Raw genomic sequence first — 25,547 nt, 5'->3', positions numbered from 1 at the left:
GCTGCCGCTCCGATAAATACATCACAGAAAAACTGCCATTTTGTAGTGTAAAGCTGTAGAACTAGTCCAAGCCATTTCCGCTCGCATCCAGCACGTTTTGGATGAAAATTTCTGTAGGGAGGACATGAGGCCCTGCCCTCTGAGAGCATCCAAGGCATTTGAAGCATTCTCTGGTCTCATAATGACTCCAGCAGTCAAATCCTGTCAGAAATTTATGCTGCAGGGCAAGTGTTCTACACCAGACCAGAGAATGGAATTACCCCAGGAGCCATGGAGACTGTGAGGGCCTTGCTTGCCCTCACAAATAGTTGTCGCTCTGTAAGGCTTCAGACCTCTTTCTCGTAGTTCTACCATGATTAAATTCTCCAAACCGAAAGGAGTTCTACAACTCACAGATGTTCTGAAAATAGCAGGACCTATTTTAAGTCACAATGTCCCTGAGAAAACCAGAGACTTAGAGGTCTCAGATGTTTCATACTGAGGATCTGGCTTTAAGCGCCTCTCAAGAGATAGGAAGACACTGACCTTCCAAAGTCTTGTGGGCATCCAGAGACTGCCCTAAGATAGTTGACCTTTGAGAAACTATCTCCACATTTACTGTTTTACCAGATTAGTTATGGAGGAGAAGCCTGCTCTGGGACAGACAGTACGTCCCAGGGCATTCAGACTTGCCCATCCCATAGTCCTTTGGAAATAACTTATCTCAGGGTCACCCACAATCCCTACCCAGACATTCTCCTGCTTTCTATTCAAGAAGAGTAATTCTACCCTGACCCATCCTTCTCATCTTTGGATAGTTCTAGGCCTAGTTCCCTCACATGATTCTCTACATGGATCATTACCCAGAAACCTCTATTTTCACATACCCTTTCCCTTGACTTTTCTCCCGGAAAATTTTTGATTCTGAGACATCCCTCCCACTGTTAATCAAATGAAATGGAGGAAGTGGAAGTAAATTACATTTGTTTTGCTCTTCACGCACATCGACTTATTTCTCCTTCACAAGGCCCCGATAGAAAAGGAAAGTCAGGTGATTTAAGGACTTCACTACAGTCATCAGCTCTTACGTGCTGTGGTAGAGTCAGGATTTGAACTCAGGAACTTCTGGTTCCAAAGCCACTGCCTTTTCCATTATACCCCAGGCCTCCCAAACACAGATGGGCCTATTCTGTACACTGCTAGTCCCTTCTCTGGACACACACATCATTACTTATGTCTCCTGATAGTTCAAGTTGTTCCCAAAAGTTACGATATATTTCATACCAGGCATTTTCTTCTAATCTGAGGTCAAATTAAAATGAGATTAGACTAGAAACAGTCTTTCACAAAGAAAAAGAAGAAAAGAAATAGTCTGTCATTACCACTTTGGGGGAAGGTTTTTTTTCCTGTTCCTCAAAATTCAACTGTATCAGTAAAGTTGGGATAGGGTTGACATATACCTCTGAAGGCGGGAGTTTCAATGTTGCATTTGTTTTCCAAAAAAAGAGCTCAGTATAAAATGCAGCTAATAGTGAGGTTTTGTTCGGGGTTTTTGCATAATAAAAGTTGTAACTGAGCAACATTAGCTACAGACACTCCTCCCCACAAATCCGTGGAGACTCTGTGAAAAGCATTTCAGAGAAATCCAAAACCCAAGTAGTCTCTGGCACAGGGTAATTGGCCTGGATGATAGTTAAATAAGGAGAATACTGAGTAGCTGCCTACAAAGGGGCATCTGAAAATAAAACGAGCTGTGTGTGGCTCCAGGCCCCCCACTGAAAATGTATATAATATTTCTCACATGTGGCAGCCCAAATGGGTCCCTTCTTTTTAAAAGACACGTTTGACAGTGCGAACCAAGAAGCTTAAATCATACTCGTTTGACTTAAGAACCCCACTCTTGAGAATTTATCTCAAGGAAATAAGTCATAAGACTAGGAACGTTATACACATTTCTATAGCCGCATTATTTATAATTAACAGAAAACTGGAAACAATCTAATCTTTCAATAATAAAGGAAAGGCTTCGTACATTTTGGTATTTTTAATCTTTGAGACACTGAGCAGCTATTAAGAATATGATCACAGTGTACAAACGATGAAGGGCGTTTGGTGAAAAGTACAGAACACAGAAATGCAAATGTGCAGTAACGGTTACAGACATGCAGAAACACAGGCTGATAGAGACTAGGAAGGGACACAAGGAGATGAAAGTAGTCATGTTAGCACAGTGTGGTTACAGGTTTTAAACATTAAAATTTTCTTTTGTAATGATCATATTTAGTTTTTGGGGATTTCTTTTCCCTGTTTTTTTCCAGCTGCAACTAATATAGAATCATATTTCTTAATTATTTTTGGATCGGAAGATTAGTTTACCAAGGACACATGTGGAATAGTCTAAACAAGTGTGAAATACACAAAATTACCAAGTCACAAATACTCATGCTCTTTTTTTGATTTGCAGTGAAGGGAATTTGGCTACAAAGCAGGTTGTGTTCCTTCAGAGACCAGTTATATGGAATTCAGCTGCTCAAACACCAGAAGTGAGTAATATTGATGCTTTATGAACTGAATGTTATATTGGAGCATTTAATCCTTAAACTCTCATTGTAATTCTAAATGGTGAATACAGATGAGAAACTGGTTTTAAACAGTCTTCTGAACCAACATATAACAAGGGCAATGTGCCAGCAACCCGGCAGCATGAGACAGTTCTGCAGGAGGTCGATATGCCACCTCAAAATAAAGATTTGGCATAAGGATTATTTTGAGCTGAAAGCGATTAATAAACATCAAACACAGGAGGAACACTCTGCACTCCTCCTTTCTAACAAAAAGCAGGGCATAAATTTCCCTGCTTAAAGGTGACATAAATTTCCATTTGTAAAGTTGTCTCCCTCTCCCCTACCAGAAAGAGGAGACAATCACCAGAGATAACTCTTATCCCTGGAGAAGGCACTGACTTGAGTCTGCATAAACAAACCTTACTAAAACAACCCCTGTCTCCCATTAGTTTACCCATCTACTTACCTCCTACAGTTTTCTACCTCTAGAAGCCCAAACCCCTTTTCTTTTGTCTAGTCACTGCTCCATAACTTATCGCATTTTGTTAAAGTGATATACAAGTTCCTGGGTCTAACTGCCAATTCGGGTTCTCAGTTCTTCCCTGCGAAGCCTCCATGTGCATCCAAAATAAGTCCTTTCTCTGGTTAACCTGTCCTTTGTCAGTTTAATTCGTAGGCCCCAGCCACTGAACCTAAGAGGGTGAAGTTTTTCCTTCCCTGTAGTTCTAAGTCTTGTGAGTGAACGTGCCTCGTCCTGCAACGGAGCTGTGCAATCTTGTCTATCTTGACCTCTGACAGTACTTTTATGTTGTCTCCTTAAGTTCACATTTTTTCAGCCCTTGGCTGAGCCTCACGTCTTCTTGTCCTTACTGAATGCACAGCTAGAATAGTATCATTGAATGAAGCAATCTGTGCATTAATAAAGCATAACTTTCAAAACAGGAAATTTGCAAATGGACAAAAAAATTATTTAAAGTGATTCTTTTTCTGTATATCAAAAAATATTGTTTTAGAAAACTTTTAAGTTTTTTAAACTAGCAAAGTCAGACTGACAGTATATATATAATACAGCCATGTTGTCTCACATTAATTTTCGGAGGAATCTTTCAATTAAAAAAAAATGTGCCTGACCACTGCACTGTACACCTGAAGCTGAATAATACTGTATGTCAACTATAATTTTATATATATATATATATATAGTCACAGGCTATGGAGTACAGCATAGGGAATAGAGTCAATGGAATTGTAATAGATATATACTATGTCAGAGGGGCAATAGATTGGGGGAGAGGGGTTATCACTTGGTGAGTGTGAAATTGTCTAACTAGTACATTGTTTTGTATACCTGAAACTAATAAAAAAAAATGAAAGAAAGAGTCTAGCTGGCTTAGTAGATAAGTAGGAAGAGGTAGAAAGGTAGATAGGAAGATGGTTCCCCATGACAGGAGAACAGAGAGATCAAGTACATAGATATTAGAAAGACTGCATCAGAGCCCACAGGTGAGCAGTGACTACCCCACAACCCCAAGTTCATTAAGAAATATTCTGTCAAGAAGAATCAAGGATCAGTATATGTAGAGAATGGCCAGAAAAAATTTTCATTCTTCTTTCTCCTAACCCAAAGCAACTTTTCACCAAGCTACAGCCTTCTCTTCTCTCTTTCTCTCTGTCTCTCTCTCTCTCCCCTCTCTCTCTCTCTCTCAACATTTTACAAATGGCCATCATTTCTGAGGAAAAAATCAACAGAATTGACAGCCTCATGGTGGGAACGATACTGGCAGAGCTCATAACATCAAAAATAGAGCTGCAAGAGCCAAGGCCTCAGGTACTGAGAAGAGATTCAACACTGCTCGGATGTCCCCTTGCATCTGTTTCAGCTTCTATATGTGTATGTGCAGAGGGCTTCTTAGGAGATGAGCGTGTCTGCCTCATCACAAAGCAAGAACTTCTTTATCCTCTGGGCAGTGTGGCCATCCCAGGGAAGGCCTCTGATTGGATCTGATTGGGTCACGTGCCCACACAGAGACGAAGGTGGCTAGGAAAGCTGTCTGGAAATGTTGTCCATGGCATCCTTTCCCTCCCATGCTTGAATGATTTTGACATCCCCAAGCCGGAACCACCCAGGACATATTCTGTGAACAGACAGGGGTGGTATCTCTGTGTGTTTTAAAATCTCTCACTTCAAGTGGTACTAGGGCTGCACTTAGACTTACAGTAGCTTCCTAATCCTCCCCAAGCCTGAGACACACAAGGAGGAAGAGAAATCCTGAATGTCTACTCCATGTTTCTATTGCTTTATAGACCAGAGTTTATTAGCTACTCTGCCACTCTGTCCATCACAACACTGTCACAAACAACGCAATGTCTTATGATTGCTGGTATAATTCTGACTTTGTTCTTTGGTTTTTGTTTTTAAGAGACTGACAATAACAAATGAAAGGCAATGGTAGGACACCCTAAATTCAACTGACCTGTCACTGTGTCTCACGTATTTGAAATGGGTCACCCATTTTTAGTAAATGAGAATGATTCTCAAATGTTAATAGATTTATCCAGGCTGGCATTAGATCTGCATCCAAATCCTGGTATAATTTCTCCCAATTTTATAGTGAAAATGTCAGAGAAAAGGGAGAAGATACCTGAATGAGACTGCAATGTAGCATGGAAAAATCTTTATTGACATAGAAAAATATTCAAAAGATAGTGCTAAGTGGAAAAGCTGTACATATCTATGTGTGTGTATGTAAATACACAGCTACTTAGAGACGAAAATAGTAAAATACACCAAATTTGAATGGTGGTATCTTTGCCAAGATGGGATTGTGGGTGGGTTTCGTTTTTTGCTTTGTTTTTGCGAGGCTTTCCACATTGAACGTATATTTTTATAATTGAAGGAGAATTTTATTTGGGAAACACACAAATCTTTGAGCACAAATCTACTCATATTTTTTGCAGATGTGGGTAATATAAGTATGAAAAGAATAAGACACGTGGGCTCCAGTTTGAGGCCCGCCATTCCCTGACCTTGGACAAAGGGCCTGGGTCCTACCTCTGCAGAATGAGGGTTACAGCAGATAATTAAGGACTGGTCAGGCTTCAGACTCCTACACTCTTGAGTTATAAGAATGCTGCAGTTTGATTTATTGGAAAAGCTATTTCGTGTGGAGTGAGGGTAGAGTAGGGGAGGTGTTATCATTGCTGAAGAGTCACATGGTAAAAAAGAAAAGTGATCTGAAATCTTTTTTAAAGTTATTATGTTAGGTATTTTGTCATCTTCTAATAAGTATTTGAAATTTGCATTTGGTGGCTGTTTACTTGTTAATACTTATCTAAAAGTGAATTACTATGAAAGCCTTATTATTCTGAGTAATATCCAAATTTTACTAAGAAAATTCCCATTGAGTATGTGACAGTTGGCCTCTGTTGGCTGATATACAATAACAAATTTACGGCAAAGTTTACCTTTGGCCCCGGTGCTGCTGAGGGAGGAAAGATCCAGGCAGCCAAATGCACCCCGGCACTCTGCCCTCCCTCCCATTTTCATTCAGTCAACGCAGAGAGGTCATTCATGAGTGAATGCATTCTTTGTGCATGTGGGAAAGGGAGCTGGTAGCCAGGCTTGAGAAAGGAGCCCATTCTGGCACTACCCGTCAGGCCCGCCTGCAGCCAAAAGGCTATATCCTCACTGGCCAGCGTCCCAATGCCAGGGAGAACACGCCATTCTCAAATCCTGTATCCTGTGTAAGAGGAAATCTGTCAGAGTCCACTACTTGTATTAAATTCAATGCATTTGGTGAATGAATATAAAAAGGAAAAGGATTTGAGATCGGGTATTGGTATCTGATAAATGCAAGGGACTAAGAGAAAATGTCACTACCACCACACTGTGTCTGATTTGGGACCACAAAGATGAGCCTTTGTTGAAGCAGAACCACTGTAGACTTTTTCCCTTAAACTTGAGCCCGAGGACTCCAGTGATTCGCCAAGAAAAAGTTGAGCTAGCTGCCAACACACTCTTTTCTATGCAGCATGCTGATGGCTGCATATTCCTGTACAAACAATGTCACAAACACTGGCTCCATAACCACAGGTGGTTACATTCCACAGAATCCAATTTAATAAAGCTGTTTCCTTTATATATTTGCCTTGAAAACCAGTTCAACAAACCTACGGGTTAATAAACTTTTGTTAAGACTAGCCTGGGTATCTGACTTCTATGGGCTTTTTTTTTTTTTTTCCCCTAAGAATTTTATAAGTTTAGCCTTACATTTAGGAAAATGTAGTCCTAGTTCCCAAAAAACATAAATGAACTTTCAGCAAATAAACCCTTTGTAAACTGGGAAATTACTGTGCTTTTTAAGTTTATCTTTTTTATTTTTTTTTAGAATTTTATCATGTTTTTTATTTACACTTGTTCCTTTGTGTGTGTGTGTGTGTGTGTGCGCGCCTACCGTGTTTCCCCAAAAATAAGACCTAGCTGGACCATCAGCTCTAATACATCTTTTGGAGCAAAAATTAATATAAGACCCGGTATTATTTTACTATAAGACCCTGGAATATAATAAAATAATATAATATAATATAATATAATATAATATAATATAATATAATATAATATAATATAATATAATATAATATAATATATATAATAATATCGGGTCTTATATTAATTTTTGCTCCAAAAGACGCATTAGAGCTGATGGTCTGGCTAGGTCTTATTTTCAGAGAAACACGATTAAGACTGTATGATTGTATTCTAATCTTATTCTATGTCATATTTTATGTCACGTTATCAACAGTAAAGAAGCCCTCGTAAGGAAATCAGGAGTCTGAATACCCACATGTTGAGCTGCTTCAGTTCCCTCCCTGATCTCTCCTTTTATTGATGTAGATGTCTTATTTTGATTTATGTCTCCTTGGCAGAGACCTTGTTCTCTTTATTCTGAACTACACCAAAGACTGTCAGCCCTCAGTGAGCATTTCATAGCAAAAACGTTCCCCCTTATGAGACCGTCTGCAGAATGAGGAATGCGCTGGCCACTCCCCAGGTGTCAGGGAGAAGAGGTCTGCAGCGGGACAGGAGAGGGGTCCGCTTGACCCAGGAAGATGCTCCAGGCATAAACTCGGTCTGAATTATCTGTGCCTCTCCTGTGCAGCCTATTCCTAAGTCAAATGGGTGTGAGGTGGCCACTGAAACACGTTTTCTGCTGTTTAGATCCCAGTTAACACCGAGAAGAAAAATGGAAACTTTAATGTATTTCTACCCTGCTTTGTTCCCCAAAGTATGATCCCAACAGGTTTCTCTCCTCACACGTCCTTGGAGGCACAGACGTGTACACAACCCACCTGCCAATGACAAGAAAAATGTGCCGGGAAGTCACAAAGGGGTGTGAAATAGAAAGAGGGGTGCTCCTTTGCACTTGGGGAGAGGAGGGAATGTGAAGGCTCTGAGCTGGTCCTTGAAGATGAGCAGGATTTTGAAGGGAAGCAGAGAAAGGACAATTCAGGCAGGGAGCAGTATGTGCTAGATCAGAGCGACCGGAAAGCGCCCATCTTTTTAACTCCTGGCCACCCATCTCTGTTTCAGAGGAAAGCCAGCCGGCATATAAAAGGTGATGACAGGAACAAAGCCACCAATAGGAGCATCGGATCGGACACGGCTGCGTCACCGTCACAAGCTCCAGAAAACAGAAAGCCGCCAGAGGAGGGCCTCCACTCCCCTAGAGAATGCTGGATGAAGGAAAAGAGGCCAGCACACTACAGCAGCTTCTCTGGGTTCAGCAGCAGTGACAGTGTCCTGCGGGAATTAGACGACGGACAGTTTGATCAGGAAGACGGAGTCACTCAGGTCACTTGTATGTGAGCTTTGAAGGAAAGCAACAGAAGGCGCTGTAAATAACTATGAAAATAACTGCCAACTGACCTTCTTGTATTTCTTTATCTGCATTTATGTAATACTTCAAATTTTTACAGACTCAGGCTTTCTTCTAATTTACGTAAACTTTGGCTCAACAGCCTAGACGAGGAAGAATAACCAACATATTTGTAAATTTAGAATCATGTTTACACTTCCCTCAACTAAAAACATCTGTTGAAACAGATGTCTCATTAGGTTAATTACTGATAATCTACTTCAGTTTCTCATGAATGTACAAGGTATACTTTTCTTACCATTCCTGGTAAGAAAACTGAATATCTCAACCAGTATTTTACCTTATTAGAAAGTTCTCAGGAAGTTAGAGTCTTACTTAAGCTGAAAAAATAATGTCTGTCTCCCTCCCCCCACACACCCATACACACAAAGGGCTAATTAATGAAGTACCTATTTCCTGAATATAACAACTAATCCAAATTTTATCTTTAACTATGACATGTATATGCAAAGCAAACCCCTATTTGTTAAAATATTCTTTGGGGAAAAAAATCCTTTTTGTATGTCTTTGCTTTTAAAGGGTCACCATGTTACCAACCCTGTACTGAGTCATTGAGCTTACACTTTGTTATTTCTAATAGCCTAGAAACAGAGAGAGCAGAGCAGCGTCCCTTAACATTCAATACGGAGAGAACCCACAATTTCAACAATTAAAAACCTTAGCAGACAAAAAGAATTTTCTTTTTTATAAATTACAAATAATATGAAAAAGGAAAACATCACCTTTAAATGGAAACTGAAGTCTTTTACATCTGTCTAGATTTGAATTATGCTTTTATTTTGATTGGTGAATCATGGAGAATGTGGAAACTCAGAATTTTCAACCCCATAGGATTAGAAATGTGCTCATAGCACATGCAATGTGTCTAGGGACCTAATTGTTCCATCTCTGCTTTGCCTGCTCTAACAGGGATGCCTATGCCTTGTCCAGACTTTAACAGATGAAAATGCTACAAAGATGAAAATGCTACAAAATAGAGGATTTTCACTTATCTATGAAAAGCTTACTTTGAAATGTGGGAACCTTCAAGTGAGTTACAACTGACTTTGCCATTGATGAATTCAGCATATTATATATTTTTATTAGCATCGGTGTTGACATTATAAGGTCATTTGAATAATAAAATGTCATTTGTTATTGGGCTATCGTTTTATTGAACACAAATGCTCATAATGTTTTATACACATGACAGATATGTATTATGTGTTATCAAATACATAGTGGAACTAGGCCAATCTCTATGAATTGTTAAGATTACAATGGAATTACTCCACATCTACCATGCTGAAGCATTACCGCTATAGGTATAAAGGAATTTAGGAATATTCTGCTCAGTATTATTCTGTGGAAATAGCTATCAACAATATTTCCAGAAATGTTTTTTGTTTAGATTTTTAGATGAACCTGAGTTCCATATTCAAGAGTTTTCGGTAGAAACAAGCATTACTTGCAGAGCCCACAAAATGCCATGAGTTAGGAAACCCAGGGAAGGTACTTGGAAAGATCAGACAGTTTTCCCAACGCCAGAGTCCATGAGAGGTAGAGGCTCCTGTGTCAGTCAGAGTACCGAGGGGATTTGAAGTGGTAAAAGCAGAGACAGAAATTTATATTTGACTAAAGGAAAACTCAGGAATATATCAATCACTTAATCTTTTAAAATTTGTGTAAGCATACTTTCTTTTTACAGTTTGCTTCTAGTCTTTGTTATTTCTTATTTTAAAAAAACGTTTTATTCGAATAAACTCAGCAGTCGTATCCTCAAAACTTATTTCATAAGCATGTAATCCAACAATTACCCTTAAGTTAAATGGAAAATTTGTATTATAGTGAATAAATAATGACCGAGTAGTTCTAGAGTATTATATATAAGTATGTGTAGCTCTGAGTCTATTCTTTAAAAACAAAAAAAAAGAGGGTAACAAAACTTGGACTCTATATGCCTAAGGAGTTAAATGTGACTAACCTTATCATTATCTGTCAGTTGTATATTCAGTTCTTTTCCTAACACTATGAAATTCCTTAGGGGCTCTGGCTTGTGAATGTTTTATACCTATAAGTCATGATGAAAAAGTATCACAACCATAGATGTGGGTGTGCCATTCCGCTATTCCACTTGGTACAGAATCTATGGCACTTTTGTCTTCGGTTTCAATAACTACTTGCTAGTTCCATCCCATCTGGGTTGAATGTCACCCTGTTCTCTTCCATGGACAACATGAACCGCTACTCACCAGAGAAATCACCACCAAGCTGGAGCGGCTGTGTCAGTGCCAGTACAGTTGTTATCAATGAGAGCTGGAAGGAAAGGTCACTCTCTTAAAGAGACTCCAGGGCTTTCAGGAGTCTTCAGACACCCGTAGAAACAGGAGGCAGAGCCATAGTCAATCTAAGTTACAACCAACTCCTGGTGATTTGTTTTAGCAGGACCAGGTATTTAGATATACGAATATAAATGTACCAGACGCGTTTTCATTTTTTGCATTCTGGATGAGCTGAGGAGCAGTCTTGTTTTCCCAGCCTTTCCTCACTATCTGATTCCTCACTACTATTCCCTTGGGCAGGAAGGATGTGGCTCTTTTAGCATAAGACTAAAAATGATTTCCTTCTCTCCCCTCCTCAGAGCTCTGAGCACCTCAATCTGGAAAGACTGTATTTCGAGTGAGAATGCAAATGGAGTAGTTGCTGACAGTGGGGAGTATATAATTAGGTATGTTACATCCAAATTTACTAGTCAGTATGGAGGGAAACGAGCTAAATGCAAATCATCAAAACTCATGGCACATCTACTTAAGTAATATCTGTTGTGGTGACATTTCATAGCTTGAGAGTGAATTTTACTTGTGCAATAGCCCAAAATTTATAGACCCAGGTCTGACAGATTATTAAGTTCCAAGATGATGTCTGAGGTGGAGAATTAGGCAATACTCTAAAATACTGAGCCTTGTTTCTGGTGAGGCTTATAAACGTTTTGTGGAGACAATTCCAAAAATGCTTTGAGCATTAAATCAGTGTATGTATCAGTATCAAGGTGATTCTTTGCAGGCTTATATTAGCCAGCATTCTTAGCTGCAAGCAACAGAAGCTGACCTTGGCTCATATCGGTAAAGGAGTTTAGTTCAAAAAGATGTCTAGAATTGGACTTCATCAAAATTTAAAACTTCTGTTTGTCAAACTCACAGTTTTAAGATAGGAAAAGCAAACCACATACTGGGAGAGTATGACTGCAAAACACATACCTGACAAGACACATACCATATCAAAAATATATAAATGGCTCCTATAAATCAATAATAAAAAGGCCCAGCATCCAATTATAAATGGGCAAAAGGCTTGACCAGACATTACATGAAAGAAAATACAAAGACTTCTGCTTCCAGAAAGATGAGCAGATTACTCCGAAGAAGCAGAACTAAAACCCCTGAACCTTCTGTATAAATCAAACATAAGATGACCAGTGATGAGTTCCTTGGTTTTATTTTTGCCTCATATATCTGACTACGGAACTGAAGACGCCAGCAATCTAGAAATGCCAATGTTGCCGACTCAAAATCCCTAGCAAAACAGCAAATGTTTAGACAATAATGGCTGTACTCCAGCTAAACACCACAGAAAAATCTCACCCCCAGCTCCACCCGCAGACCAAGCGGGAAGCCTAGATTTCCCCCCCATGAGGCTACGACACCAGGCCAGGGTGGTGTCAGAGCAGGACAAGCATGGAGTCGGGAATTTCATCCCCACTGGCCAATAAGAGCCCCCCAACCCTCACTCACGGTGTTAGTGGAGACCATGTAGGGAGCATTGTAATGAGGCATCTCTCTCCCTCCCCACTGGGTGGCGTCAGAGGAGGCTTAGTGGAGAGTCCGGACTTTGCTGCCCAGCGGCAAGGAGGCTTCTCGCACCTAGGGAACTGGAATGCCCACCTTGCCCAGCAGTAGTGAAAAATGCCCCCTTCAGGTGTCAACAGAGGTCAAGTGGGGAACCTGGTCTTCTATCTCCACCTGGCACTAGGCAACGCCCCCACCTCCTCCAACACCGATTTCCCTGCTGGAATAGTGTCAGTAAAAGCCAACTAAGGCAGAAGGTTTATACCTTCTGAGAGATTCAGTCTCACAACATAATATGAAAATGCAAAGGTTTGAACAGAAAAGTGTTCATCAAACTACGAACCAGAAAGATCCCAAACTAAATAAAAAAAGACAATAGATGCCAACAATGATAGAGATATTAGAGTTATCTTTAAAAGATTTAGAGCACATATGATGAAAATGCTTCAACAAGCAATTAAGAACATGCTTAAAGCAAATGAAAAAAGAAAAATAGAAAGTATCAGCAAAGAAACAGAAAGTCTCAGCATAGAAATGGAAGATATAAAGAAAAGCCCAATGGAAATTTTAGAACCAAGAAATACAATGACCAAAATAGAAGGCTCAGTGGATGGGCTCAACAGCAGAATGGCGGGAACTAAAGAAAGAATATCTATGAACTAGAAGGTAGAGCAATAGAAATTACCCAATCTAAGCAACAGAGGGAAATGGACTTAAAACAAACAAACAACAACAACAAAAACCCAGATCCTTCAGGCCTTTAGACTGTAACAAAATAACAAAAGATCTATGTCATGAGAGTTCTGGTGGAAGGAATGAAGAATGGGACTGGAAACGTGTTTGAAGAAATAATGGCTGAAAACCTCCCAATTTGGTAAGAGACATAAACTTACAGATTCAAGAAGGTGAAACTAATCTACAGTGACAAAAATCAAACAGTGGCTGCCTGTAGGAGTCGGGGGAGGGGGGGGTGGCTGCTGTAACAGAATGCCGTAGACCGGGTGTCTTATCAACAACAAAAATCTACTTCTCACAGTAGTTCTGGAGGCTGGGAGTCGAAGGTCATGGCGCAGCAGCAGATTTGGTGCCCGGTGAACACCTGCTTTCTGGTTCACAGATGGCTGTCTTCTCAATATAACTTCACATGGTCACACGGAGAGGAGCTCTCCGCGGTCCCTTTTATGAGGGCACGCATCCCACCCAGGAGGGACCTAATCACCTCCCAAAGGCCCCACCTCCTAACACCATCACACTGGGGGTTAGGATTTCAACATAGGAATTCGGGAGGGGCACATTTCTGGGGTGACAGAAATGTTCTGTATCTTTATGTGGTTAAAAAGAGCACACGTGTATTTACACTTATCAAAACTCATTGAACTGTACACTTAAGATAGGTACATTTTACTATTTGTAAATTACATTTTAATATTAAAAATAGTTATTGGAGAAGTCACAGACTTGTTTGGGTCACCACACTCAGTGCTAAGCGGCCAGGAAGGTCCGCAAACCTACACAAGAGAACGAGCCTGCTGGTGCTGGCGCCCAGCCCTGCGGCCCGGAATCCAGCTTCTAGTGTAAGGGCAGCGCTTTGCAAGACCTTGCTGCACCATCTCCTCCCCCAACCCAAATGTTTCTGTTGCCATCTTTTCAGCAGAATGGGTGCCCTCTGCTCAGCTTTCTTCCTCTCATGACTCACTCGTGAATCAGTCTCACATGTGAGCCTGTGCTCTAGCTTGGGAGTTTCCTGGGTTCCGCAGGATGCAGACTATGACGGCGCTGAGCATGCTGGGCAGGCAGAACGCAGCAGGCTCAAGATTCTCCCAACAGAGCAAACATGTTTATTTATGTTGCCAAGTCAGATTTGAATTGGGCCTTGACCAAATGATCGAAGTTACCATCACCAATAATGGAACAAACCACATCCTGTGATTCTTGAAATCATGTGCTAAGGAGGACACATCACTTCCGTGGAATATCTGGCCAAAAAAAAAGCACAACCTGAATGTAATCATTAGGAAGCATTAGACAAACCCAAACTGAGGGACATCCTATAGAACAACTGGCCTGCATAGCTTTAAAAATGCTGAGGTCATGAAAGACAAAGAAAAGCTGAGAAACCATTCCACATTAAAGAAGACTAAAGAGACATAACGAACTGCAATACGTGACCCTGGGTTAGATCCTAGGTGGAGAGAAGGGGCGGCTGATGTATAAATATGAGGTTAGGTGACATAAATGGGACTATGGATTGTTGATTAGGTATTATTGTATTTATGTTAAATGTGTTTTTTATTACTGTACTGTGGCTATGCAAGATTCTTATGAAGTAGCCACGAAAATATTTAGGCATACAGTGATGCCTGCCACTTACTTTCAAATGATTCAGAAAAAAACAGTGTGTGTGCGCGTGTGTGTTGAAAGAGAAAGAGAGACAGAGAACTTGATAAAGCAAATGGGGCAAAATGTAAACAATTGGTGACTCTGGGTAAAGGGTGTATGTGAGCGTTCGTTTTACTGTCTTGCAATTTCTTTGTTTGAAATTGTAAGGGGGGGAAAAAGGTGCCAGTCAGCCAAAAAACTTGACACACATTTACTACAAATAGTGGCTTTCAATCAGCTTTGCTATAAAGAAGCAAATTCACGGCTTAGGTCTTGGCCCTGGGTCTCACTTAGGGACTGACACCTGCTGTCACGGCTCAAGTTGATCCTCTCCACCAACTCAGCTAAGGATCCTGCTTATTCTACCTAGGATTCTTAGGGCATGTTAAAAGGACTCTTAAAGGATATCAAAAGTGCTATAAAATGTTTGCATTAAATCTTCTAAAATTTTCAGACCAAAGATGTCAAGTCCTAACGGAAGAATGGACACTAAAATTACTGAGAGGCTAAGTTACCAGACACCAGGTGATGCACTTTCACAGGTGCTGTTTCAGACTCACAAAAATCACCTAAAGTTGGGTTTATTCCAGTTCACAGAGGAGGGTACTGAGACCCAGAAAGTTTAAGTAAATTGCTAACGGCACACAGCTTCAAAGTGGGGAAACTAGAATTCAGAACTAGGCCTGATTCCAAGTCCACTGATCATTGAAAAGTGCCTAGATTCTCCAACTCAAAATAGTGTCTCTACTTCCTAAGGTTTCCTTTGGCCCTCTCTATTCCCAACATTTAATTAGGACTCATTCAAGCTATAGAGGAAATCCAATGGATAATACAGAGAAGTGCTTAATCTATCAGATCTTTCCTCACTGCTACTAAACTGTCTACAAATCGAGAACTCCTTTTGCATCTAATCCTTCCAAGTCCCTCACAAACCATCAGGCCACAGTGATAGAGCCAGGATGGCAAGACACTGGAAAACCTACTCAATACTTTTGATGAGGGAGAAATTCAAGAAGTACACTGTAATTGGTCATCGCCTAGCAGTAAAAGAAAAAGAACGAATAGAAGCCCACATTTAGGGGGGAAAAAAAAAAAAAAAAAGCAGCCATAGGATAAAGTTTAAGAGATCACCAGCTAGGAACATGCTTCAGAGATGATGATAGGTCAGATGTCTTTGTTGTAGGTGCATCCACTCTTTGCCAGCTGTGTGATCTTGGACAAATCGCTTAACCTCTATGAGATTTTATCTGTAAAATTGTGGTGGCTATAGTATTGAATTTCACAGGGCTATACGGAGGATTGCAGAAATACAGCATCTGCCACATTTTGTTATATTCCTAGAGAGAAGCTTCAAAGGAAAATTAGTCTAGTAATATGAGAACAATATTTTTTAACTTCCTTCACCTATTGGGTTATTTACCTGCAAAACATTAACTCAACTGCTAAAAAAGAAGTTCCAAAGGGGGCACTAACCATAAAAGGTCAATGAAGCAAACCAGTAAGAAATGGAAATTGAGTTATTCTTACTTTCTCATCAAAAATAGAATCACTAAATAAAACAGCCAGCGGAATTAGAAAGCTGGCCCGCATGGAAAGAAAGTGTGAATTGTTTCAATCCAGTGCTCACTGTGTCTTCCCAGGTCATCAGCGCTGTCCCTGAGCCAGAAAGAGTCCTGGCTCCGGGCTTGGCCTGGCCAAGAACCACCCAAAAGGACATCTGGGAAATCTGAAGTCCAGGCTTTCTAATGTAAGAATTTCTTTTGTTGGTTACGCAAAAAACTACTAAATACACACATTTAATCTCCTTTGTGTCTTAATGAACATACCCGTACTAATCCTCTGAGACAGAGCTGTTTTCAGCACGTTAAAGTTTCAAAAAGAGAAGCAGTCTCCTTACTGTAATGGATGTAGTTACTAAAATGACTTTTTATTTCTTAAAGCAAGAGAACAGTATTTTTAAAATTTCAATAATTAATATAGAACTGAAATATACCAACTTGGGATATTTTATTTACAGTTCCTTTTTCTTTCCCAGACCAGAGACACCACACATACACACAAAAAATGAGTTTCAACATTTCAATATTTGTTCTGTAAATATTAGTTCCTTAACCACAAGTCATTCTTTTAAATTTGTTCTTCTGGGAAACCATGTGTCTCAAGATCTTTCTCTTTTTTTACCCCCTTCCAAAAGTATTAGTCAGAATTCCATTTTTTTTAAACTTCCAGCTTTATGGTACAGTTATAGTCTGATATTCTATGTATGTTTCTCCCTTTCTTCCCACCTCTTCATGTGAAGAGCTACTGTCACAGACCCAAGTTACAATGAATGAGATTCATTCCTTATTCCAAAAATCTTCCAGCTGAAATAAAGAGTTAAATGTAAAAAACAAATCTATTAAGAATAGTGAAATAATACATGAACAAATATTTAGATAATTCAGAAGCCATAAAGAAAAGACTGCGTAAATACTAAGAGTAAATATTTAAGACTTCTTTACAGGAAAAACACTCCATTACACTGTCAAAAGGTAAACAAAAACTGAAATCAAGAAAAGATCAAATGACAAAGGGCTAATATTCTAAGTACACAGAGATGTTAAACAAAAAAACAGATAGATGTACAGGCAAGTAGAAAAAACTGCAAATGACACAAAGTTGTTTATTAAAAAAAATAACCAATAAACATGACAAGTTTTCAACTAATAAAAAACTGCAAAAAAAAGTGTTGTATAAAGATGCTGGTTTTGTTGTTGTTGTTGTGTTTTGAGTTAGCCGGATTTTATGGATTGATAGTACCATGTTGGTGAGCGTGGAGCCCGAGGAGCAGCCTCCTAGTAACTATGAGACAGCCTAGAGAAGGGAGGCCATGCCCCATGGATGACGCACTGAAAAGACAGAAGGCGCCTGGGAAACTAATGAAGGACCCTGGAGCCACTGCCTTAGCCCAGGATTGCTACCCTCTGGTCTTGTTACAAAGAAAAGCAAAACCTTGTTTGGTTCCGCCTCTCCATTGCAACACACGCCGCCTCACTCAGTCCTACTCATACAAGAATTGAAGGAGGTTTCCAAAGATAGGTGGCAGCAATGCTCAGAAACATACAAGGTAGCACAGAAACACAACGTGGAGAAGCCTGAGCTTTGAAGCCAGGACTGAGTTCAGACCCTGACCTTGCTCCTTGTTCCTGTGGACACAAACTAAATTGTATGAGGATTAAGTAGGATAGTGTGGGGAAGTACTTACCATAGTTCGTGACACCTAGTTAGGTGCTCAATAAACTGAAACCATTATTATTTTTTTAAAAGTCTAGTTTTAAGTTTGCTAAGTTCCTGTTAGCGTGGCGAAAAAATTATGCCTGGGAAAATGCCAGAATAAATACAGGGCATCTTTAATGTTTGAGTATATCCACAAACATTTAAATATATTTCTATGTGGTTAATGAAATGATTCATTACTACTTTGTCAAGTATATTAGGTAGTTCACAGATCTTCAGAAGAGCCAGAGACCCAAAACCAGATGCTAAACAATCAAGAACAAACATGTCTGCTGAAGACCTCACTACAGGCAGACACTGTCAAAGGCAGATATCCTTAACACAAGATGGAGGAGGGAAGATATATTTTAATAATGTTTTTTTAGTTTTCAATGCTTAGGCTCGACAGAAATGAAGCCCTCTCCTCTTTAAACCGAATCCCCGTGAGAAGATGCAATTTCACACTCTCATCAATTCATTCAACAAATATTTATTGACTCGGTCAGGTGCCATGCCAGGGACTAGAGCGCAAACACAGTTTTGCCCTTATGGAATCAATAGGCTAGCAGAGGAAATAGACAGTAGATGAATAATAGTAAAAATAATTATGTAATTGTAGTATATGGAAATACTTATAGGAAGCAAAGTTTGCTACGAGAGCATATAACAGACAAATCTAATATATTCAAGGTCAGGGAAGGCTTCCCTGAGCAAATGATATTTGATATAATATTTCTAATAATAGCATATTTTTGTTATTAAAATTATAAGCAGATCATTTTAAACATAAGGACCTATGAACTTTTCAGGGGTCCCAAAAAAGGTTTGAGACCTGTTAAAAAATATTTTGGCTCTAAAACATGAAAACTGAAAAACTGAAATATTGAATTAAATAGCTATAAAATATATATCATTTATTTTCGTATTCATAAAAATGGCATTAATGTTGAAAAGTTTGGCGTTTCTCAATTCAAAGGAATTCCAGAGTATGTGATGATTGATGAGAAACCATAGCCAATTTGTAAACTAAGTGAACATGGAGAGCCCAATTCTGAAAAATCAATTACAAAAAGTCGTTCAAATTTATGTTTTAATGTGAAATGGGGCTACATTTAAATATACTTGGTCTTATGTGGGTGGAATCTGGTGCTTCTAAAGATCTTAAAATTGTCTGAAGTTAAGATCTTGGGACAATCAGGGCAGAGGATCTCAGCGCGTACAGAGCAGCAGATGGCAGCGTCAGGACCAGAGACTAGGGGTACAGGTGGGTCCTTATCAGTAGGTAGAGGGCAAAAGAGCACTTGCAAGGATAAGAAGTTCTCCTGCAGGTCGAGAGAAGATTTGCATCACGAGGAATCTATTCCTATCTGTTGCCCTCCACCTAGCCTCGCTTTTGCCATCACCACTACATTGCCAGGCCACCATGTTAGCACCTCTTCACATTCTGTTTTGATTCTGAGTAATGATTCTTACCTGAGTGAGTATACATTAGCTCTAAGGTACGGGTGGGCCCTAGAATCCTGCAAACGAGTGGATTCTGAGGAAAGGCAGAGGCAGTGGTGCCTTAGACTTGGAAGGCCTTGACAGCAAGAAAGGCACTTGCAGGTGGCCCCTCCTCCTGCCACTTAACACCTCACTGCGGACGGTGGCCTCCTAAAGCCTCAGAAAGGTGACACCCATCAATATGGTCACATTCTACTTGCTCCTGTTAAATCTGAGCTTTCCACTCTGTACTGATGGGTTCTTCTCACAAAGACTGCTCTAGATCTGGGAACTGATATTTAATTAAATAACAAGGACTTAGTCTCTACTTTGCCCTAAAAGTTGGCATCTTATCAGAAATAGTGAACCCCATTAATTCCACCCATAATCCTCTCACCAACAACAAACTCATTTTGCATGCACCCTACATTTCTCCTGCCCCTAGCAATGCTTGAAAAGCCCTCTCCTCCTAATTCCCCCAAATCATCACATTATTTTAAACCTTTTTATGTTCTGATGTATACATAAATACAGCATCAAAGAAAATCACTGATTGCTAAATGGACAGGCTGTGAATCCAGCTTAGGAAAAAACTTATTAATGTAAATAAAAAGGATGTTTCAATAGAGGTTGTTGCCAAGACATAGCCTCTTTAACTAGACATGAAGAGACATTAATATTTTGAAACTTCATAGAATTTAAAAACTAAAATTGTAAGATATTCCAAATTTACTTCAGGAGAAATTGAAAATCTATATAGTTAAAGATGCACTTTTCTGTAATTTATTCTTCCCCTTTTAAGGTCACAGACATATTTTCTTTCTCCATTAGTCTCATTTCTAGCTTCCAGAAAGTTGTACTGTTCACATAGCTATTATCTAAGTTTATTTCCTAATTTGCTTCCAAGACCATAAATACAGTCCTTAAAATGCTTCAATGACTGACCTAACTAGACAGATGCAAATAAATATACTCTTATTGGAGAATGGCTTCTTTAAGAGAAGCCATTTAGGAAATACGTCATCTGCATTAATAGCTTCCAATCTATTTATTCACTCCAAGTGGATCTAGATTATCAGACTAAATTTTATATTTTATATAGATCACTTGATGCATAAATAGAGAAGGCTAGGGCCAAGTGACAATTGCAATGTGCAATTCTGACTCAAAGACGCACACTGGGGTCCAACTTGAAAAATCCATGAAGTTAGTAGTTGACTGCATAGGAAGCCCTGGGGAAGAATGAGTACACTGTGAAGCTTTTGGCATACTTGTAAATTAGCTAATGAAATCCAAAGGCAAATGGGATTTTGGCCAGTTGATGACTGGCCTATTTTTAATTTAGAATTGTAAGCAGAAGAAGGGGCTGTTTATAATCAGCCAAAATCACAGTAGTGATTAACATATGCCTGGAAATAAATCAGGAGTTTGGGGGAGTCCTGAACATCCCTACTAGTGGAGTACACAATGATGTACCGAATACTCTTAGGTGAAGATTTCACTCAACTCCTAAATTCAAACATACGCCCAGAGACTCAGATCATGATTGCAGTGTTAAGCTCCGGCCCCAAGAAGCACTTTTGGGCCTAACTAGAAAATCCCACCTAAAATGCTACTTCACTCAGGCATTTTAAGAATGGAGATTACCTGACGGTGCATCCTTACAGTACTGGTACCACTGAGAAGTCATATGGGAGGGATGCTGGTTTCCTAGGCCCCATCAGATGGACTTGTCTCCTCTCGTCACCTCTTCTACATTAACTTCCACAGCGCTCAGGGATCTGAGGCCCCAGTTCTGCAATATCTATCTGTGGGGATTCTGGACAATCAATTTAATTTTTATGGCCTTGGTTTTTTGTTGGAGTTTTGTTTTTAAATCTGTAGAACAAGAGGACAACAGACAGAGTCTCAACTCCATGATTTCTAAGATTCTTTTCCTAATTCTAAATACATTTGTCTTATCTTTTCCTTGGGATTTGCTAAATAGCAACACAATGGAACCCTTTTAGTTGTGCAAAGGAGGTTGCCAACTCTTACTTTCGATTTCAGTTCCCAAAATAAAGCAAACCCAAGTGATTCAAGAGCGCTATATAAAGGTTGGATTTATTATCTCTACTGCCCCCAGGTAAGTATGTTCCTCAGTTCTGAATACGCTAAACAAAACTGAACAAGCCTGATAGCAAAAAATTACTATTCCTCTGAAGTACCCTAAAGGTTCCAGACCAGCTAGTATAGGGTATACTCACTTCTTCAGGAAAAAATAGCAATTTCCTGAATACCCACCCATACCATCTGAGAAGCACTTGGAAATTCTGCAATGGCAGCATTCTCACTTTGCAAGGAATGAAAATATTACAGACCTGTTAGAATTAACCTGGTGTAACCTCAATCAAATTAATGCCACAGTTAAAGGGCCTCACGAATAGTATTAGTCTCATAAAACAAGGCTTTTGAAGTCTATCCAATTGTGGGATTCAGTATGTCTCAAATAGGCTCCCACATTTTAAAAACAAAGCAAGACAATATGGCTAACTCTGGCAGCAAAGCTGGTTAGAGGCAGAGGGTCAGCTGAGGAGCCACTCTTTCCCCATTTTGCTCTATGTACCCTTCATCGTCCTCTGCAACCCTGGGATAAGCTGATGGTATGCCCCAAACTCACCTCTTCTCCTAGGAACTTACCTTAGAGGTGAATGTTTTTGCTATTGCCAGATTTATCTTCCCCTGAGAAAACACTGGCCACAATTACTATTTACTGGTTTGAAAGAAAAGTATCTTTTACCTCATCTTCTAAATGTCCTAGTTTTTTCCAAAACTGAAAGCACATCAGTCACCCATGATGCTCTTATAACCCAGATTCAGGCTCTCCCATTCTGAATTAAATCAGCTTCCAAAGGTGGAGCCCCAGTATCTGTAGATTTAAACTCTCCCTTTATTTTTTGATGTACAAAGAAGTTTGGAAAATATTCTTCCACCCCATTTTTTTCCGTCTCTCCTACTCTTTCACAAACTGGTAGGCAAAGTCTCTGAACCACAGAATTATCAGTTTTATGCATCAACTAAAAGATCACGCAAAGAATTTAGCTATCAATGGATCAATACAAGAATGATGAGGTAAATGGTTACCTGTAGAAAATGATTTCAAGTCAACTTTTTCAGAGACTTAAATGAAATGTATGATTGGGAGGCATAAAGAAGTAGATAGCATGCAGGAAATAAAAAAGTACCACTACCAGAGTAAAAATTATGTCCATAGCATGGAGAACTTTTTGAGACTAACAACATGAATTTGAGAAGAATGTTGTCATAGGCTGGACAAAGGCCCCCTAAAACATCTTCCTAATTAATCCCCGGAACCTGTGAATATGTCACTTTATATGGCAAAAGGGACTTTTCAAATGTGATTAAGATCTTGAGATGGGGTAATTATCCGGATTATCCAAGTGGACCTAATGATGTAATCACAAGTGTCCTTACAAGAGGGAGGCAGAGATAGCATTAAAGATGTGATGTGATTATGGAAGTAGAGACTAGAATAATGAGGCCACAAGCCAAAGAATGCCAGCAGCCACCAGCAGCAAAAAGAGGTAAGGAAGAGATAGATTCTCCCCTGCGGACTCTAGAAAGGAGGAACCTAATTTTAGTCCAGTAAAACTGATTCCGAACTTCTGACCTCTAGAACTGTAAGATAATAAATTTGTATTGTTCTTAATCACTGAATCTGTAGTAATTTACTACAGCAGACATTGAAAACAAATATAATCACTAACATGGGAGCTCAACAATCAGAATTCAAGATCAGCAGATCTGCACTTGTTTTGTAAAATGTTTAAAAAACCAAGAGCACCAAATATTTAATAAGTAAAAATCAGCAATGTAGAGGTAATATTGAAATATTATATATTACCCAAATATTACCCAAATCAAGGCAAGCATAATCTCTATGAACATACATCTGGTTTTAAAAACAACATTTTTAGGGCAGTTAAGTAAGGAATTTACCCACAAAAATCAAAAGAATTTTACTGAATTACTGGAATTGGGTGAAGGAGGTATCTCATTTGCTAGTACAATAATGATCATACCCACTGCTTTCTCGTTTCTGGGGTTCTCTTGTTCCTTTGACTCCCTTTATTTAATCTGTCTCTAAGAAAAGTAGGAGAAAACACAAGGCTAGAATCCTGTCATTCCTACTTGACTTCTTACTATTAGAACAAGATATAAAATGTTATAAAAAATAAACTAACATTTCTTTTAGATACTAAAGAAAACCAAAACATTAAAATCTGCAAATGTAGGGGCAGCCTGGTGGCACAGGTGGTTAGAGCACCATGTTCCTAATTAATGCTGCCACCGAGGTCTCTGGTTGGACTCCCACGTGGGCCAGTGAGCTGCGCCCTCTACAGCTAAGATTGTGAACAATGGTTCTCCATGGAGGTGGGCTGCCGTGAGCTGCCATAGGCTACTGTGGGCTACCGTGTGCTGCCATGAGCAGCCAGCAGCCATCATGAATGGCCAGCCACCAGCGAGAGCTGCTGTGAGCTGCTGTGAGTGGCTGACCGACGACCAGCAACCGACTGCCTCAGCCGGGGGGAACTCAAGGCCATACCAGCATGGGCCAAGGAGCTGTGTCCTACACAACTAGACTGAGAAACAACAGCTTGAACCGGGGGGGGGGGGGGGGGGGGGGGGGGGTAGAAGGGGGGTAAAAATCAGCAAATGTAGACGTAGAAAATTCTTTTACATAAAAGAATCATATATTATAAGAATGTTCCTTTGACATTGTCACAAAAAAGCAGAAAATCCTATAATCTGTAACAAGTTACAATTTTTAAGTAAAGATTTTTAATTGTTATAAAAGATACAGATGGCTCTCATGAGGTCCACCCAAAACAAAGTGGTAAACACGCTATTTATGGAAATATAAACTGCTTTACCAAGGTTTACAGCAGAAATCAAATCAGGATAAAATGCTGATTTCATTTAAAAATAAATAATTATCTTACTAATTTTTAATGTTGATGCTATAATTAATCCTGGAATCAATCAGACAATTGACATACTATTAATACCTTCATGGATGTAAGTTCAGGATGTCATCTTTTGGAAATTTAGGTTATTATAAAAATTTTATGTTTTTTTTTACTTAATTAATTAGGTTCCCAGCCCACATAAAATACCCTATAAAATATGCATCCCTAAATCTTAAGAGTGAGGCTCCTAACTGAACATTTTAGTTGAATAACATAACCCTTCTGTGGATTCACTTGGTAGTTATCTGGTTTCATAGTGTGCCTTACACTAATAATGTATAGTTTTTCAGAAAACACATTCACGTTTGACCATCTTAAATAAACTGCTAAACGAGTTGTACCAACACATCTGCAGTGTCTGCTTAGTTAACAATTAGCTGCATTCAAGAAATGAAAGTCAAAAAAAAAAAAAAAAAAAAAAAAAAAGAAATGAAAGTCAACTACTTTTACTAAAACATTTGCATGGCATGGAAGAACTACACCAACGAACCTTTACCATATCCAAGAAGTATTCAAAAAATAAAGTATGTAACTGTGCAAATTATAGGAAGCCTTCAGGCAAACAGATGTCATCATACAGAGAGTAGAGCAAAATACATAGGCGACAAATTATCAGTTCTATTACAATAAATTTGACATTAATTAGTAAATGTGTTTAAACCATAAACAGTCCTGCTAACAATGTAATTATGGATTTTTAATGTTATTCTGATATTAAAAAGTGCTAATTCATTAAGAATTAAACTGGGGATGGCCAGTTAGCTGGGATGGCCAGTTAGCTCAGTTGGTTAGAGCATGGTGCTCTTACCAAGGGTGCCAGTTTGATCGCCACATGGGTCACTGTGAGCTGTGCCCTCTACAACTAGATTGAAACCACTACTTGATTTGGAGCTGATGGGTCCTAGAAAAACACACTTAAATCAAGTTTAAAAAAAAAAAGAATTAAACTGAGAAACTATTCTAGAAATGCAAATTTGACCTCAAGTCAGAGAAAAGAAAAGGCACAGACACAAAAGAACTATGATACTTACGGGAACATAATTTAAATTAGTTACTTCCCCAGATACAATAGGAGAAAAAGAGTGAGTTTACTGTATG

At 39.3% G+C, this 25,547-nt stretch overlaps 1 protein-coding gene across 1 annotated transcript in view; it reads left to right on the top strand.

The window, feature by feature from the left end:
* RFTN2 (raftlin family member 2) overlaps nt 1–9,616 on the top strand; it is a 55,181-nt gene extending 45,565 nt beyond the window's left edge. The window contains exons 9-10 of the mRNA XM_019750748.3: nt 2,444–2,522; nt 8,134–9,616. Coding sequence (XP_019606307.2) covers nt 2,444–2,522; nt 8,134–8,409 — 355 coding nt within the window. The 3' untranslated portion in view covers nt 8,410–9,616. The remainder of the gene's footprint in view (nt 1–2,443; nt 2,523–8,133) is intronic.
* The last annotated feature ends 15,931 nt before the right edge of the window (nt 9,617–25,547 follow it).

The sequence above is a fragment of the Rhinolophus sinicus genome, chromosome 17 (assembly GCF_057876585.1).
Source record: "Rhinolophus sinicus isolate RSI-liver-muscle chromosome 17, RSI-T2T, whole genome shotgun sequence".
In the NCBI taxonomy this organism is placed as follows: domain Eukaryota; kingdom Metazoa; phylum Chordata; class Mammalia; order Chiroptera; family Rhinolophidae; genus Rhinolophus; species Rhinolophus sinicus.
Note: the sequence above shows the minus strand (reverse complement) of the source record. Positions and strands in the feature narration are given on the sequence as shown.